This window comes from Bombus vosnesenskii, unplaced genomic scaffold, assembly GCF_011952255.1.
Source record: "Bombus vosnesenskii isolate JDL3184/JDL3185 unplaced genomic scaffold, Bvos_JDL3184-5_v1.1 scf7180000013273, whole genome shotgun sequence".
Taxonomy (NCBI): domain Eukaryota; kingdom Metazoa; phylum Arthropoda; class Insecta; order Hymenoptera; family Apidae; genus Bombus; species Bombus vosnesenskii.
In genome coordinates this window covers 1,046,957-1,066,810 of record NW_022882931.1, presented here as the reverse complement: position 1 = coordinate 1,066,810, position 19,854 = coordinate 1,046,957, and the positions used below count along the sequence as shown (strand labels likewise).

General features: G+C 41.7%; 1 protein-coding gene across 6 annotated transcripts in view; it reads right to left on the bottom strand.

The window, feature by feature from the left end:
* LOC117231750 (transcription factor Sox-2-like) overlaps positions 1–16,969 on the bottom strand; it is a 117,190-nt gene extending 100,221 nt beyond the window's left edge. For 2 of the 6 annotated variants that reach the window (XM_033490455.1, XM_033490457.1), the window contains exon 1: positions 14,381–16,969. In XM_033490455.1, coding sequence (XP_033346346.1) covers positions 14,381–15,744 — 1,364 coding nt within the window. In that variant the 5' untranslated portion in view covers positions 15,745–16,969. Of the gene's footprint in view, positions 1–10,188; positions 12,193–14,380 lie in introns of those variants that run through there. The other 4 variants (XR_004493014.1, XM_033490459.1, XM_033490458.1 and 1 more) reach the window with 4 other exon arrangements.
* Positions 16,970–19,854: the final 2,885 nt, after the last annotated feature.

Sequence of the window (19,854 nt, the reverse complement as noted above, 5' to 3'; positions counted from 1 at the left end):
TTAAAACGCACGGAGGAATGGCAATTAAGAACAACGTTTTCTCCGATTTTTCTCGGCGTTTACAATTATTTATGCTATCTCCTTATAGCGAATAGATTCATGAAAATAAGATTTCCTTATCCCTAGACGTCGAATACTATTAATAACTTCGACGTTGATATTTTCTTCTCATAAACCTACGATAGTTTACTAAAGTAGAATCGGATAGTCTGTAAAATAGAGTAAAATAACGTAAAGTAGAATCCGGACAGTTTCTTGCATCGACGATTAATGGAACAACGTACAACGGATTGATTATTCCGTGGAAGGTTCGAGATTGAATTGTTAAGAAGATGTCGAAGCTTGTCTGACTGAAACGACATTACCGTAGAGCGTGAAAAAAGAAAAGGAGCCAGGATGGAATCATAGCTATACACGTGACTGTTCAAATCACATGTCCAATTCCTTCGATTATCGTTGGCTCACTCGAATGGGAAATGGTCCTAACAGAAGTGCGACAAATCGTCGGTCTAAGGGTCAATTTAAGAAAGCACGACGCCTCGAGGAAAAAGGGATTTGGATCCGACTGTTTACCCACTGCCGAGTTTGTCGCATTAAGCACGCATTAGCGTCGAGTCCATGTTGAGCTAACTGATTGGCGTGATATAGGCTGCAATGCGGGGTGACACGGCCGGTCTGTGCTCGCTCAAGAACGACGAAAAGAGAAGAGAGAGGGCGAGGAAATATTCAGGAAATCGGTTGCCGCCTCTCGGTATCGTAATGATCGGATTGACGTCTAATTAAAGCGCCTGCCGATTAGTGCTGCAAAGCGCACCAAGCTAATGAACCTTTCACGATTTCGAGAATACCATCGAAATACTCGAAACATCGCTGAGGAATTTACCTTGGGATACTCCGCGTAAGAAGTTTACATCGGAAAACTGTGCGTAAGGAGATCGTGCGTACCGAGACGCACAAATCGTGCAACAAGATGATGAAGATAGAAGAAGGGAAATAAAATCGTTGCTTTGCCTGTTTCAAGCCTGTAACTGTGTACGTCTCAATTAAAAAACAATCAAAAAATTATCACAATGTATTGAAGGATTTTATAGCGTAAAATTGAAGACAGATATCACGCTAACTTGGAACGAACGTAACAAAAAATATAATGTGTAAAGACGTCTACCTGTACAACGCGCACCCCAATTGCTAATTCTCCATTTCCTCCATTTTCGTTCCTTCTCTTCTTACATTTAAGAGTGGACTTACTAGCAGTGGAATTTCTAAACGACCCAAACAGCCATAAAATGACTCATGGGTGTGTCACGCGTAAATAGTTATTTTTTCATATTTCTTGCAAAACCTACCACAAATTTCCCAATAAATAGAAACGTATGATTCGGTCGAAGGTGGCCCAGTTAGAGCAGTCGGGTTAACATCTTCATATGTGGCGGAGTTGCTATTTCGTTGTCACGATCGTAGCTTACGATACAAGTCTCTTAAAGCGAACCTGACGAGCAGGTCAACGTTCGCTGTCAGGTAATAAATAACCAGAGAAGTGCGTCATTTTCGAAAGACAGTAACTCCTACGTTCGGAAGGAGAGGATCGGGAAGGTAAGGGACGGGAAGGCTGCCTAATTTCACTTGGGACGCACGACGATCCGAAAATAAAACTGGAGAAAGACTAAGTCGGAGAAGGAAAGAACTTCGGTGGACAATGACAGTGTGAGTCAAGGCGAGGAGAGAAGAGAGAAAGAGAGAGAGAGAGAGAGAGAGAGAGAAACTCGTCCCCGAGGTTTTGTCCCTGTATCGGCTGCCGGTGGTTGGCAGTCGAACCAGTGGTGCTATTAACGACATTAACGCTACTCGGGGCAAACACGGCCCTATATCATCCAGAGGCTGCAGAATAATAAACAATAAATTTCGGTGAAATACGGCGTCGAACAAGCGTAACCCATTTGTTTGCGATAAACTGACCCCGCAGCTAGTCGAACCAGTCTGCAGCGATCGTCTCTCACGTCGTTTCACCCCTTCCTTACCGGTGTGCCTCTGGAGGCCTCTCTCGTACGTCGTAGCGTCGTCCACCCTGTCTAGGATACCGTAGGAATGTCGCTGCAGAAGGAGAATATAGCAATATCATTGCAGAATATAGCAAACTAGGGTTGTCCGTGAGCCACCTACGTTTCGACCATATAGAAATTCAATTCACTGTACACTTTGAAGAGAATAATTACATTCGTCGTGCGTATTACGGAATACTATCGGAGAAAGAAATATTTAGAAGCAAATAAGAAGGAAATTGTTTTCGAATAATCTTATCGTAATATTAGATCCGAGTCTGTGAGAGGGTTGAAGTTAATTGAAGAAACTACAAGTTCTAGCAATGGAATAATATACGCACGCTATCTATTTCATTATGATTAAACTGTGAACAACCAACAAGTTGAACAAACTTTCCTTTTGCTGATTAGAGGCGTTGAAAAAATCGTTGAAATACCACGTATATCGCACATCTGTCGAGTTATCAAGGTATGTACCGTGTATTTCACTATTCGTCACGAGAGTAAAAGCAAGTCAAATAGTTTATTTTCGGATGCAGACTGCTTAATAACGTAGTTTGACAAATTGCTCGGCTTATCTCGAATATTCTTCTGACCATATGCTTTTCGAGAGGATGTAAGATTCGGATGAAAGGTCGAAATGGGTGACGTCATTGTGAAAATGGTACCTCCTTGCAACTGATAAACTGGATAGTTACGATACATTTTGGTGAAAGAGCTTGGAAGAACTCAGGACCGGCGTGATCTTTCGCAGGGCCGAATTCGAAACTTTTGCGGGGCTTAAATACATATTCAAATCTTGCACTTAAATCTTACAACGAGAAATTATTTATCTACAAATGCTGTTACATGTTATGTATTTTTTATAGGAATATTAAATAATAATACAATCTCTATTTTTTAAGCAGTTTTTTTAAACAAATCCAAGTAATATTTTTTTGCATCGATAATTCGCTTTCAAGCGGGAAAAATTGAATTAAAGTACAAAATCTGTAATCATGTAATATGACTTTTGCAAAAAACTATCGATGTAGTTTAATTTCTTTAAAAATTACATTTCTCTGAAAGCGCTTGGATTTTTTTTTATCTAAAGTAGTTTCCAGGATATAAGGACTTTATGGAGTTACACTGAACTTTGATGATTTTTGTCACTCCTTTAAATTAAAATCATCGCTACTAGAAAAATGTCTTGCATCTGTTAATAGTATCAAAATCGGTGTTTTTTAATTGGATAATTTTCGTAAATCGCGAGGTCTCTCGAACGGGACGAGTTCCGGCGAACCCGCTGAACCTGCCTTGCGCCGGCCTTGGAAGAACTTTCCAACATTTTCTGAAGAATTGTCAACTTTTAGGAAATATCTGCGAAGAAATTCGAGAAACTTGATGGGAAAAAGATTGACACAGAGCTACGAAAATATTTGGTCGCCGTGGAATTGCAAGCGAGTTTTTTCCATGTGCAGCACACTTGCGACACAGGCAGCCAATCTACAGATTAAGGAGCTTAATCAGTGCGGGCAGCATGTGCAAATAAATGCAAGGCGAACACGAAACGCAAAAACGAGGCGATAATACGGCGGCGAGGCCGTTTCCCACTCGAAAATACGATCGCGTACGTTATCGTGCCAATTAACAAATTGGAATGGTCCCTTTGGATTCTCGATGACGGCCGTTCGTTCCCATAACTGTCCTGCTCGTGCCATAAACACGGCCAGCGTGGAAAAACGATGAGAACGAAGAACTGCAGCACGAAAGAAATCGGACGAGTATATAGAGAAATAAATTTTTTACATTCGAAGATTAATCTGTATGCGAAAGTCGATCGAACATATTCTTATAATTAGGTAGATCAATATAATTTCGTCTATTAAGGAAATAAGGATTTTATTAAACAGACAGGTTAAAGCTTGAGATTTTGAATAGAGTAGTTGGCAGGTAATCAACTAATTGGCCCCTGTGGCGCAAAGTATCGCGTGAGGATCGACGAATCCTTTTGGACCCAGGCACACAGGGTTATTGGCTGGTAAAGCTTACTTGAACGTTAATAACAAGGTCGTTTCACACCGGATACTCGATTGCACGGTGGCAGCCTGCCAATAACTCTGCGCGCCTCCATAAGGAGTGCGTTTTAGGTAATTGGCCGTGAATATTATCTTACTCGGGGGTTAACCCGGGCCAGGAGAGCCGAGAAAGGGAGAAGCAAACCGCGATACCTTCCACGTATCCACGAGGGGATACTCCTTTTTTCTTTTTTTCGTCGATCAACCACGTGCCAACCGAGCGAGTCGAGATTTATGGTTTCTCCGATGTTATATCATATTTAACGTTTGACAGAAGCAGCGATACTTAAATCGCGGTGGAATTTCGTTTATAGGAATCCGTTTATTTGGACGAGCCGCCTGAATTCTATCGATTCGGTAGCACGTAAATGTATTCGATCAATTATAGAAACCTTTTACGAATATATCAATTTTCTTAGCGCTATTGTCAACCTCGATTATCGTAATTATATCGACAAGATTTACAAACTTGGTAAAATTGATAGGTGCAAGCCTGAAGAGTATTTAAACAGTCGTTTGTCTATTATATTAATAAACTTGAACGTTCAGTGAGAATATTTAACAGCTATCGCATATTTACGTTGTATATTAATTTTTCACTGGATATATGCTTGCAATAGATGTCGCGTAATTTCAATCTATATTTTCAGATCGCTTTTGAAACTTTACCAATATAACCACGACAATCGTGGTGTTATCTTCAAAATGTTTTACATGACACACGCGCGTCATATGAAATGTACAAACACTTTCGCGAGCCAGCGTACATCCACAAAAGATTTCGAAATATCCAAGTCGCTTTTCTCGTTTTGGCGCCGGGGTGAAAGTTGCTCGTTCTTCAACCAGAGGAAACTATTTTGCCGGGCTCCTAAATTATCTCGAGGCTGCCATAATCACGCGTAAAAGGCAAACTAGTACGTGGTAGATTTTCCATAGGAATAGAAGCAGAGTTTGAAAGGGACTGCGGTACACAGTCCAAGTCCGGCATTCCAGAGCCAGCGCGGCGGGATCGTGGCCGAATTAAAATTCCGAAAGGGGAGTTCGTACGTTTCAATTAGAGAGTTTTTTCGATTCCGGTAAGGAGAAGCCTACGACCTTGGCGCGAAGATTAATCACGCGTCGGAACGTTGTTGGCTGGCCGGGCAATTAATTAAATGGTCACGGGTTAGCAAGAGCGGCTCTATTCAGGAGATAGCTTTATCAATGCCGTTTCCCTTTGCCACTGCGAACCGTTCGCCGCGAACCGAGAAAATTCTTCGCTAATGTATGCGCAAACATACCCTCGGGCAACTTGGCCAGAGGCGGTGTAAATCAGCCGAGAAATAGAGTCAGGTGCGGGACACCGTGTGGGCGTTATGGGGTTTTAAGACTCGCGGGCATCGCGAGACGCGACGCGGGACACGGTTTCCAGCGAGGGAAACGCGGCGGGAAATGAATTCCGGCGTGACGGGCGAGACTAGCGGGGAAAGAGTTATACGCTCACTTACGGACAGCTGTTTCCTTTTCTTTCTTTCTTTTCTTTTTTTTTTCTTTTTTTTTTTTTTTGTTGAGCGCGTTAATAGCCGGCCACGGCGAAAAATCGTTCCGCTCGAACGGATCTCTCATAATTTATTAACGCGGATCGCATCGTCGCGATCAAAACGCGGCCACCTTCTAATTGAAAGCGAGAAAAAATTGGTCCAATCACCGGCGATTCTGCACGCCCCGGCTTTTTGCCCCCGGTGAACCACACGATTCGAATGTCCGAGATATTTTTTCACAGGCACGTTTCGTTAGAAATTCGCCACTCTAGATAATCGTTAGCGACTGTATTACGAGTTTTTTCGTATAATTGACAGTGGTAAAAAGTTTGTTCCGTCATGTGAATTTTTACACGACGGTCTTAGAGAAACCGTGAGAGCCGAATTTAATCGAACCCCGATTTCTTCTTCGTTTCTCGCTAGAAATTAATTTATCGAGTAAAAACGTAGTAAGAGGGATTTTTACTTTTACGATTGTTTGTTGTTACGGATAGATATCGCGTACGAGGAGTCGATCGTTTCAACGGCATGGATTTTCGTGTTGCTATGGCGTGTAACTTGATCAATTGATAGCTATCTGCGAAACAGGTCGTGTTTCAGCAATATAAATCCGCGTACGGAAAGACAGCGAGCGTTTTTATATTTCTTTTCTTCTCTTTTTCTAGCGGTCGCTTAACGAGCCAACGATCGAGTACATCGTTAAACCATAGACGCTATTGAAGATGCAACGGGACGTACTTGGGATATTTCGCGTGTTCCGTGTGCAGCTGTTCGACCGTCGTTTCCATCGCCGTAACAAACAAGTGCTCCTTATCGAGCGTTCAGTACACGTTGCAAATAGGACGATATTGCATCGTCCAATGAAACGCGCGAATGTGCCGGCTCTGCGGTAGATAACGACAGATCGCGTGTATGCAAAACGCGGCGAAAATTAATCGTCCGACCAAATGGTTGCCGTTAGACGATGCAACGGTGAAGATGCATGCAGAGAAGAAAAAGTCCGATTAAAAAAGCACGAGAAGACAAAGAAAGGTAGGTTACAAACGAAAGCTCGACGTTTGCCGCCAAAGTGCGCGTTATTGCCACGAAAAATGCACCAAAATGGGATTTTGCCCCGGTAATTACGCTCTTTTGCCCCGCGCGTGCTGCAATTGCCGCCACGCACTTTGCAGCTTTGTCGACACAGCGAGAAAAATTGGGAATAGAGAATGAGACAAAGGGAGAAAGGAAGAACCGACGAAAGAGGCAAGAAAGCTAGGAATGCTCGTTAGAGGCAGAAAATAGAAAGAGAGAGAGAGAGAGACAAAAAATAAAAAATATCAGGATAAAGAAGTAGCTGGTGGACTGGAGCGTGTCGGAGGCGACTTGCCGCGCGGCGCGGCGCGACGCGTCGCGCGTCCTCGTGGGGCGTGAAACACTTGAAAATCCCGGTTATGCAAAACATAGGAAAACGGCCCTCCAGGCCAGGACATTAGGTGGAACACGTAATTGAAAGCACTTTAGAGACCCTACGGCACGCACAACGAGCACTCGCATTTGCATTCAGTGGCACAGGGAATGCCTTTTAACCGAAATGACTGCGTGTATATGACAAACGCCAGGTTTATGTGCCGGAACGATGGGAATATTTATTGGCGCGAATTAATGTCTCCACTCGTCCGTGCCGAGCGTTATATTTATTGGGACATTTCGCGGTGGCTATGAGCCGAGCTCGCAAATAAAAACAGCTATTCAGCGAGGAAAAGGATACTGAAAAATTCAAATCGTCTCGTTACCAGCGCCGTTCGTTCGTGAATCCACGCCTTCGTCGCGAATTCTTGCCTCGCAGCGATAGCTAATCGTCGACGTTAATCGTTCGTTCGGGAATTTACGTTTCGTGCATTGTGAAATTTTTCGGTATATTGCTCTAACTCTGACGTTGGATCGCGAATTGACAACTTCACGGACTTGTGCCTCGGACCGCCGTTACCTAATCGTCGATTCTGATCGTCTCAGTTAGAAATTCACGTTCCCATTATCGTAGAATTTGGCAGAGAATTACCTGAATTCTAAAGTTGGATCACAACGTGACAACTTCTTCGCGGATTCTTATCACGTCGCGATATCCTGATTATCATTTTTATCGTCGATGACGTTTCTTTACGATTCCTCGCGATTTTAATTTCTATCGCTTTTCGGCTATCTGAATATATAATTTTCTCGTAACTCTCGTAAGTAGCTTCGATAAATGTACTCTGCACGTTCTGAATCGTTGTCGCGCACGCAAACGTAATTCTCAGCCATCCATCCTTCCAATTCCTGGTATGTAATTTTGATATAGAAGAGCAACTAGGATATTGTCGAGCGCGAGCGTACGTTTAGATTATCGTCGAAATATTTCTGAAAGTTACTAGTATTCTAGCCGTTAGATCGGTTGGAAGATTGAAATCGTTTCACTCGTATTGACGTTGCTGGGATGATCGAAAGATGACAGAAAGATAGATAGGACAGAGGAAAAACTTGTAAAGAATTCACGCAGAGGATGCATGCAAAGTACACACAAGAGTCAAATCGTTCTTCCGTGGAAGACTCAGTTACCTGATTCGTATCTTTGGCTCTTCGATATTCTTTCAATGGGTTTGTCGGTGGAAATTGCATAGAAAAAATGAAACACAGATGATCTAATTACAATTAGTATATAGATATATTCTATATAAAGTAGGATCACCATGACCTATCGTTGCCATGGTGAATATATTTACAATACAAAGCGTAACGGACTTAAAAATTCGCACGGTTATAATTATTCAATAATTTGTACAAATATCTTTCTTCTTTTTTCTTCGTTTTGCACTCTCATATGACAAGATTGTGTAGTTATTGTTTCAAAAACGAACGGAGGATGACGATTATATCTTTTTCTTTACTGTTTCTGGAAACACTATTAGATTTTCTAGGGTAATGATATCAAATAATTTCAAAAGTGATATTTTGAAGACAGGAATATTGTTTCATACTGCTTCAAAAAAAAAAAAAAAAAAGGAAAGAAAAATACTATTTTGGTAATTGGAAGAAAAAGAAAAAAAATAAAAGTTACTTTTTTTTGATAATTCGAAGAAGAAAAAAATAAAAATTATTTTTTTATAAAAATAATTCTTATTTTTTTTTGTATTTCGACGAAGAAAATTAAATAAAAATATCTTTTTTTTTTTTGGTAATTCAAAGAAAAAAATAAGAATTACTTTTTTTGGTATTTTGAAGAAGAAAATGAAATAAAAATATCTTTTTTTTGGTAATTCAAAGAAAATGAAATAAGAATAAAAATACACAAAGATATAATATATACGCTCCTCTTTCTCTCGATCGGATTTCGCAGTAAGCGATACGGAGAAATTTAAAATATTGGAGAAGCTTCGTCTAAAACTCTTAAAATACTATAAATCGAGAAATTGGCCCGCTAAAATATCTGGAAAGTTAGCGCAGTGAAGTTTCGTCAATCAATCGATAATTTTAAAAATCTTACAATAAACCACGACGTAGTTATACCACGGAATCTGCTACGATTGATCCAACTTATAATTCAAGAAAGCGTGGCAAAATTTACTCGTATCTCTTTACCTAATAGTTTCTTATTTCTAATTTTTCGTCGTCCTCCATTAGTTTTCATCGCATATCGGATGCAATTTGTTGATTCCCGGAACGGTATAGTCTACAGAGTACAAACACATATATGCGGAATATATATACATATGTATTAATCGAAATTCGAAAAGTACCGGACGTTTGAACAGGATTAAAAAAATAGAAAGATTTATTGATAGGTTCGAGGATCGACGAAAGTTATAATGACTACAACATGTAATAATATTAATGATTATAATGATTTGAATAAGCATAAGTAATTTTAGAAAAGGATAAAATAAAATATAATTTATAATCATGAACGTATCCGGATCATGAAGCATTTAAAAGAAATAAATAAAATCGAATAAGATGCGATAAAAACTAAAAAGGAAAAGGGGCATTGACCATAAATAATCTATCTGCAAGGTTGATAACCATAAAGTCTGTTAAGGTATTATCCCCGTATTTCCATATGAACACAGTTTCCCGGACAACATTTCTAGTGCTGTTCCGATCGGCGGGAGCTATGTTTACAAAATTAAGTTTAATGATATATACAATAAATTTCTATGCTCCTTATCCTTTTGAACCATTCACACTATTGCGATCGATGAACATCTATATGTCAATTTCGACCAGGTCATCTCACGCAAATAATCGTCATGTGAACTTTTTCGCGGTCATTCATACCACTGCACTCTTTCTTTCTCATTTCCTATTTCTATCTTTCGTATATGTATAACACTTGTTTGTGTCGTACTTTACCTATTAGTTCATTTATCGTTCTTTCATGACAATTAGAGCGATCTTAAAAATGTGCGGAGAACGACCACGATAGAAACGATAGAGTGAGTGAAAATTATATCGACGTCGAACGAGACGTCACTATACGAATAAGAGAAAAATTATTGTTAACGCGGAAAATATACACGAGCTTCTATATCTGAATATATAATATATATATATATATTTTTTTTACGTAAATTTGTATACATATATGTACAGTTCCTTATTCTCTGTCACCACTTCTTTACATGTACCCTGTTCTGTGATTTCTATCACTTTCCCCATTCCCTTTCATATCGCGATGACTATACCCTGAAAATTTTCTATATAGCTGTTATTTACGTTTCAGCCATTAGTTTTCCTTTTCTCTAATATTTTATCACAGTAGGAGGCTCGATCATCTCACGTTTTCTCTCTTTCTCACCGTTATCATTCTCCGTTGGAAGATATTAGGTTGTCCGAAATGTTTCTTTCGTTTCATGAAGAAATAATGGAGCACAATGTATTTTGTTTTATATTAATTTATTGAATTATGCACGAAATTAGTAATAGAGATAGAACTAAATGAATCATACCTAATTCAATAAAATAATATAACAGAAATTATTGTTCATCTATTGTCACCTTATGAAACGAAAGATACTTTTCGGGCAACCTAATACTAATTTACCATCTATTATAAATTGACGCGAATCGACGACTTTCCCCGATTCGATCGATCTCTGTTTCAATCCTTTTTGCATCGCAAAGTGAGAGCACCTCAGGGGCCGGGCGTAAGTCAACTTTATATTAGTCGTCGATGCGCGGTCACGTTTATAATCTAATTCATACACATACTAGCGGTATTTCTCTGTCCCTCTCTCTTGTAAACATTGTACGAAGAAAATAGGGACCGCAAAAGCTTGGATTTGTCGCAAATTTGAAGGAATAAACAGAACTCGTTGTCCACTTGCCAAGAATGTATAACTGCAAACAAGGATCTTTCAAAAGAAATCGGCGTAGTTCCCCCTGTCTGTTGCTTGTCCTTTGTGTATTCGATTTGTGTCGAACGCCGATAGCCTCCCTCGAATCCACGGTACATCATACGCGTAACATATCCCCAAAATCTTGGTAGGGCAGGTCACTGTAAACCATTTTTTCTTAATTGATTTTATGATTCATCATTCTTTCTGTTTTGCGAAAAAATATTTTCCGCGTCACCCATATTCTTGCGATCTATTAAATTCCTGGTAGCGCAACTGCTTCAACCCGCCCCTTTCTTTTCTTTTATTTACATTTTTACAGTTTTTTTATCGCTATTTTTATTTTACCTGTTTCGTACTTACCTAGCTCTATTCAAGATTTAAATCTATTTCTAGCCTCGTTCATTCGTTAGACAAATTTCCCCCCTCGGTAATGGTGACAAACTATATGCGATCCCGCCTTTAGTTTATCTGCGAGGCGAATTTCCTACCGATCTCGAAGCTTCTCGATTGCGCAATCGTTTTAACCACTCGACCCCTTTGTTATCCCGTATTTTTCATTTTTATTTTCACTCTTACCAGATATCTTTAGCAAAATATTGACAAACGGTTAGCGCGTTAAGTCGCACGTACCACAGGAACTAATTTCAGGTATAACTTAATCTTTATTCCACACACTCTAACCTCGTTCATTCGCTAGTCAAATTTTCTTTGGTAATGGCGACAAATTATATACGATGCGATTTTTTCTGTTTAATCTACGATGCAAATTTCATACCGAGATGGCGAAAAACTTCGGGATGCCACCCAGCCCCCCCCCCACGGTCCTGTAGTTTCTCGATTGCGCAATCGTCTTAACCTACGATCCTTTGTTTTTTTTTTCCTTTTTTTATTTTTTATCTTTTTTTTTTAATTTTAACCTGATATTTTTAAGAAAATATTTTCAAACTATCGCCGCGTTAAGTTGCGCATACCAAAGGAATCGATCTTAGGCATAACTTAATCTCTATTGGATACTTTTTACCCTAGTGTATTTGTTAGTGAAATTTCCTTCCGTAATTGCGACAAACCCCTTGCGATCTCGTCTAGGCCCCTACTTTCTCGTTCGCATCACTTCTCATTAGTCCTTTTTTTCTTTATTCTGTTGTTTAATCGTAAGATTTCGTAGCGTATTTTGATGTCCGGGCGAACAGCTGTCCTTCCATGCCCGACATTTTAAGCTATCCTACGATATTATTGGTTTTGCGTTAGGAATTGGGATTGTCTCTTGTAACTGTGTTCTCGCGTCGATAGTATGAGTCAGAAGAAGCACTCACCGTTGGTCAGAAGTTGTTCTCTCGTTTCTCCGACACCATCGGAGTCCAAACTCGTACGGAGATTAAAATTCTCGATCGATCGCGTTCCCCGAAACGAAACGATCGCGAGTGGAAAGAAAAGGTAAAAAAACAGGGGGGAGGAAGAAAAAATGATACGACCGACATCGGTGATCCGGAACAGAGTAGTGGGGAGAAAATAAAAATGGTCGATGAGGTTTCTCTTGACTCAATCCACGAAGCTCGACACGTTTAAACTCAACAATCATCCCACCAATTTATTGACCCACGAGAAATAAATCTTAAGTGTAAACCATCCGAAATTCCTTACGTTCTGGACCCTAGAGCAGATGATCGCGACGCGGTATCAAAACGGACATTTCGTAATATCGAAAGAAGGTGCATATAAAACGGGTTATAAGAGAAATAAGAGAAGCTACGGAAGAAATGTGAAAAGAGGAAAAGAATTTTATCGGCTATCGTGCATAACGGAACAAAAGGAAAGTACGTATGAAGAGAAAGAAATAAAGAAAGAAAGGACATGAGAGGGAAAGATAGCTTAACATCGCAATAGATATCACTTCGCACGATGTTCTTACGACATCGGACGAGTCTCGTTGTTTATCTAGCGCGTCGTTGCTAGATCGTCTTCGTAAATCTTGCAAAATATCGCTGGTTTCGCGCGCGATTCTATCACGCTCCCACGATGAATTAATCTCGTCGATCGTCTGATTGATCGAGTGAACGCGTCCTAACATTTCTAAACGTTTCATCTAACCCGGCATCCGAAACGTGATCATTCTTCCAACCGAATTAAAGCAGTAAGGTGCGGCGAAGAACAAGAACGCCCACTCTGTTTTATCACGTTCGAGTACATCGTTTCGGCAAGAAGCAGAATAACAGGAGGAAGAAAAATATCTGTTTAGAAAGAGATTGCTTTGCAGGCGAAATTTGCGATGGTTCGGTTAAAACGAATGGGATAAAACGACGCTGTCTTATTTAGCTGCTAACCACTGTGTTGATTTACACTCGATAGATTGTTCGATTGGGGATAGCTCGCGTAATCTTGTTACGTAGTCTGCTAGTTACTCGCCATTATCTCGGATTATAGCGGTGACTAGCATGGGATTTCTGATAACGGCGCTAATTGTTCCGTACTGAGGACTGATCATCAGGGTCCAGAAGTAGAAATGTCGCGGTGAATGACATTAGCGTGAAAATGCAAAGGCGCTAGATTTGCGGATGGCAAGCGGGGGTGTTGCTTTACGGGTAGTTACTACGAGATGCGATCGATTCGGCTTTAAATCAGCTCCAAATCGCTCGCGATCGCTCGTACCACGTTCGAGGTTGTTTTTTTTCAACGTTATATATTTATGATAAACATGGATGATTCCGTCGTACGATTTTTTTACTAAACGGTTGTCGTTCTTTGCGACAGTTTCTTTAGTTTGCTTGGAAGCTCGAACGTGGACACAAGCTATATTTTAGGTTGTCTGAAAAGTTTCTTCCGTTTTATAAGGAAATAATAGATGCACTGTGTTTTCTGTTTTATATTAGATTATTAAATTATGCACAAACATAATAATAAAAGTAGAACGAAATGGATCATACTGCCTAATTCAATAAAATAACATAAAACAGTAATTGTCGTTCATCTATTATCACCTTATGAAACGAAAGCAACTTTTCGGATAACTTAATACTACTAAGGGAAAAGGATAAACCGAGAGCGTCTTCCTCGATGGTTAACCATGATGCAACTACGATTATCGTGCAAAGATACAATCGTACGTAGCGAGGACGGATTTTACGTGAAATCTAAGCTTAATCGATCTAAAAGACATAATCAACTCGATCAAGGTTTATCCTACCCTTGTAGGGCAATGTAAAAGGAACAACAAATACTATCGAGTCCTGCTAGATGGAAAGTTACGGAATTCTCGTTCGATCATTCAACGATCGATAATCAATTAACGAGCTACATTCAACTATAATTATATTTAAAAAAGTATCATTTATCCATCGAGCAAGATAACGATCATAGGTTTAAATGTAGGCCCATAAGCAGGCAAAAAATAGTAACAAAAAAATTGAACTTACATGTGACCGAGTGGCGGTATTGAGGGATGATGCTGTGCCAGCGGATCCGGTGACGGACCAGGCGAATAGACACCGGCGCCGTGCTGGACGACTCCTTGCTCGACACCCTGGGGCAGATACATCGAGATCATTTGTCTCAAATCACCCTGCGCCTGCTGATTCTGTTGCTGGCCCATGTATTCCCGTTTCACAACTTGCCCCCCAGCTGCGCTTGTCGACGACGCTGCCGTTGGTGGTGTGTGAATTCCGCCGCTCGCTGGACTCGTCGGTTCGGATTTTATACTACTGCCGCTCGGACTGTGACTGGAAATTTGCGATCCTGGCTGCGCTTGATGGTACGGTGACGGGGATCCGCCTGGTACGCTGCCACTGCCGTAACCACCGTAACCGTTCATATAGCTATTTATGGGACTCGGACTGCCACCGCCCATGTGATGGCCCATATCGTACCTGGGATACCCAGCAGCAGAAGCAGCTGCAGCGGCTGCTGCGCCTCCCATGTGACCGCCATACGCAACGTGCTGCTGATAAGCGGCTGTGGGATCGTGCATCATATATCCGTTCGGCATATAACCGTTTGGCATTTGATACACATCACGGGATAATTGAGCTTGTTGCGGCCCACCGGTAGCACCGACTTGCCGCTGATCTACGCCCAGCATACCTCCGACGCCGGCTACTCCGCTTCCAATTGGGAATTTGTCTTTCTTCAACAAGGTCTTTGTTTTACGGCGTGGTCTATATTTGTAGTCGGGATGTTCTTTCATATGCACCGCGCGTAATCGTTTCGCTTCATCGATGAATGGGCGTTTTTCAGTTTCACTGAGAAGTTTCCACTCCGCACCCAATCGTTTCGAAATTTCTGAATTGTGCATCTTTGGATTTTCTTGAGCCATCTTACGCCGTTGGCCACGGGACCACACCATAAACGCGTTCATCGGCCTTTTCACGCGGTCGATGTTGTTGTTCTTACTGGTATTGTTATTGTTGTTCGGTGCCTGATGATGTTGAGGCGGTGGTGGTTGCTGTTGCTGCTGTTGCTGCTGCTGTTGCTGCTGGTGCGGGTGATGTTGCTGTTGTTGTGCAGCGTTTTGTTGCGCCAGCGAATGCATGCTTTGCTGTTGTGCCGCCTGCATGGATGTGTAATGATGTTGAGGTGTTTGATGATGATGTTGTAAACCAAGAGTTAAACCTCCGGTACTCGGAGGACTTCCTGATAATGCTGGGCTATGAACTATGGAGCCGAGGGTACCGTACGGTGATACACCGGTATGGTGTCCCATTGGCGAAACACCTTGATGCGGGTGAGGTGGCATTTGACCGTGTAGGCTGCCGCCTTTTAGGTCAGACTCCATCGTAAGCATGTCTTCCTCCCTGTGCCCGTACAGTTTGCTGCCTTTTTTTTGTACTACTCGACGTCAAGAAATTCGACGAAACGCCGAGAAGGACGCGGTCGCGCACTGTCGAAAAACGTTGACGCGCCGAGTCTCCTGTCAATCCACGACGGCAATTCGAATCTGGCGAATACTACGCACCAAATGAATTGCTCCTTATTTCTCTTCGATTATGTGACATGGAAGCTGTACCGTCCAATTCTCCCTCGGTCAAACGAGATTGTTTTAACTTCTTTCGATTACTGCACCACTTGTTGAAATTTACGCGCGGCAACACAACCACCGACACCGTTTCCAAACTGCTGGAACACTATACTGATTTGACACGGCGCTGCGTACGAGTCCGCGTACGATTCTCAACGCCAACGACCAACAACCAATGTTTACACGTCGGACGACGATTATTCACTGTCACTGTACTTTCTCTTCTCACTGTGTCCAAGATAATAACATCGACGCCGATGACTCCTCTCGACGCGTCTACGTCGTTACACGCGTATTTCTGTGCGTTCACTGTTGCAAGCTTTATTCGATTCACTGAGTTGTCCCCGTTCGAATTCTCTCCTACTACTACTCGTATTCCTATGTACTAATGCAGAGATGCAGAAGAACAAGACCGACTCTTAGCGACACCTCCTCTCTCTACGGAGGGAACTGACTGTCTGAGCATTTGTGGATTTCGCCTTCGGGTCCCACTCTCGGGGCTCACTTCCTGCCGAGGCGACTGTCCCCCCTCTCTCTGTTTTTCGACGCTCACTGCCCCTTCTCTAAGCAACCCTACCTACCTTGCTACCAACAACCATACCCAACCGACCGTCGGACCAGACCCGAGCCTACCAACGGCAATCGATTGGCACGCAAGCCTGCCATCATTTCTCTCGACCAATCGCGCGGCTCCCTTCGACGCCGAAGGCGGCGCCATTACGCCGTGACGTCATGCCAACAACCCCGACGACCTCTCGCGGTATAGCTTTCACCCCCTCCCCCGCCCCCCTCCAAGTTCGCTCACTTCGTCGCTTCTCACTTGGACTCACGCTTTTTTCTTCCCAGCTTTCTCGCTCTCTCTCTCTCTCTTGCTCCCTCTTTGCCAACTGCACGAGCGTTCGTCTCTCGCCTGGCGATCTTCGCCTCGCTCCGTTTCTGCCTTCGGCTCTTCGGGTCGCCAGTGTTTCGTCCACGCGTTCTTCTGCCCAGCATTCTCCCCCCCCCCCCCCCCCCTATCCGCTTCCCACCCTCAAAACACTCACGAAACGTTCGTCAACGCCGGACGCTAGAACAGCGCGCGTCTCCTTTCTCTATCGCACCCAGCACTCTCTTTCACCCTTACATTTCCTTCTTCCAACGCATCTACGTGCGATTTCTACCGTGACCTTCGAATTTTCCTTACCAACGCGCAATAATATTCAAATATTTGTCTACGTTATGGCTGGTTTTAGGGCCCAATAGTATGTTTTTTTTGCTCGTTATAGATACAGGCGATTAGAGGCTGGCGTAACGAATTAGTTTTGCTCTTAGTATCGCTTGACCGGGTCAAAGGTGGAGACGATACGCTTGTAAAACATAGGATGAGTATATATTGCAAGGGTTTAACTTTCAGCAACGTTGATCGAGATAATAATTTCACGCTGTTACTTTACGCTGAACTGGCGAGTACGCGTGCAAGTGCATTCTAACTGCGTAGGCTATCGTATCTTATCGATGTTTTGCCTCGTATCGCGCTTTCTTCCTGACCAGTAATTTTTTTAGTAGAAAGTAGCCTTCGTCGGAATTATTTTTATCCCAACCAGATTTTCGATTGCAAACGAATCGTTTAACTTTTGTCACGCCAGCGTTTTTTCATTTCTTTTCCTTTTTCTCCGATGCTTTGCGATGCTTCGAGGACTTGCAGCGACTCGAGAACTCGTATTTTCTATTTAGGAACAAACTATCTATCGTGCAAACTATTTGCGAATATATCGTGCGTGGTATGAAACACGGTTTGAACTTTTGTCGACGCTGTAACGAGCATCGTTATTAACGTTGGTCAAGTTTGAAGCAAATCTAGAACCCAGATAGAAATTACAAGATTTCTCGTTGTATCACGTGCAAGTATTTGAACAACCAATTATCCATTGAATTATTTAAATATATACGTTCAATTATACCTGATATAATTTACCGAGTTCGTTTTTAACATTAATTCAACGTTCATTTTGTTATCTGGGAAAGGTACACGTTTACAGGAAACGTGATTTCTATATGCATACATTTTCCGACTTATATCGAACTTTACCACCATAACAATGATTCTCATATCTCGCAGCAGTGTCAAAGAAATTTAATAAAATTTATTTAGCAACATTTTTCTATCCTACCTATGTAAATGCTTCCGTGAATGCGAAACACGTATTGACAGAGATACTATGCATTTTCTACGATACCTGATCACACGAATGATATCTGTAAACATTTTCTACGATAAGCTCAAGTGCTTTCGCGAATATTCAGCACGTATTAAGCACATATTGAAAATGTTAGCAATGATTAGCTCATCGTGGTCAATCGAATGTCCTACGATAATTTATGAAAATTCTGTGCGACGAGTTCGAATACTTTCGTAAATATCGAACGAATATTGAAAATATTTACGTATGCTTAAATATGCACATATTGAAAATGTTAGCAATGATTAGCTCATCGTGGTCAATCGAATGTCCTACGATAATCTATGAAAATTCTGCGCGACGAGTTCGAATACTTTCGTAAATATCGAACGAATATTGAAAATATTTACGTATACTTAAATATGCACATATTGAAAATGTTAGCAATGATTAGCTCATCGTGGTCAATCGAATGTCCTACGATAATCTATGAAAATTCTGCGCGACGAGTTCGAATACTTTCGTGAATATCGAACAAATATTGAAAATATTTACGTATGTTTAAATATGCACATATTGAAAATGTTAGCAATGATTAGCTCATCGTGATCAATCGAATGTCTTACGATAATCTATGAAAATTCTACGCGACGAGTTCGAATACTTTCGTGAACATCGAACAAATATTGAAACTATTAACAAAGATCAATTATCATGGTCGATTACATTTCCTACGATGTCTAATCACACCGGTGAGTATACATGTTCTTTCGTCGAACCGCGAAACGTCTCGGCTAATTTACCGTTTGCGGGCGCGTTAGCTGGCGTCGCGCTTCGTCGTATTCAAATCACCCATTATATCCGACCGACTTGACCCATTTTCTCCTTGTCTCTTCTCGTTCCCCTTACTTTCTCTCTCTCTCTCTCTCTCCTTCTTTCTTTTTTTTCTCCTTTTCATTCAACTCGCCGGTGTTCCTCCGGCCTTTCCTCTTCGTCTCTCGTTCGTGAAATCCACAAAGAGGCTCACGAGCCATTCCTGAAAGAACCTCCATCGGCCGATGCGACTCCGTTTAAGCGCGGCTCATGCGTAGGACCTGTTGCCGCGGCCCACTAGCCAGACAAAGACAGAGAGAATCGACGCGGGAGAAAGCCAGAGAAAGAGCGAAACGCATAATGGAAGAATGCGTCATAGATAATCGTAGCGCAACCCCGGTGTGCACTGTGCGTCAGCGACAATGAGAATAGGGGCAGCCGGATAGAGTTCTATTCCAACGTTCAGTATCGTTCATTTTCGACGAATACTTGCTCCTATTTCGCCTCTCTTTCTCTCTTTCTGCCCTTCCCTGGTTACCCGCTACTTGTTCAGCATAGAACGCTGAAACACTGAAATTTCTTGGGGAAATCCGTTTCAAGGTGTCGTAAATATATGGGTGTGTGTCACAGTGGTGGAAACTTGTGAGTCACTTATGACTTGTTGTCATCAGAAATGTAATTTGTCAAGGGCACAGGACGGCCTGGTAGCAGTCATAAAGTGTTAGATAGAAAAACGCGATAAGAAGATTATCGCCGAGGAAACGAGCGTCCCTATTAGTATCCTCATTTTGAAGCTTCGAAACTTTACTTTCTTTTACCGATATCTAGGATCATGCTGGTCTGATATATAATTAGAATGAAATTTTTGGTTTATTTATAATTGAGTTCTATCGACAGAGTTTCT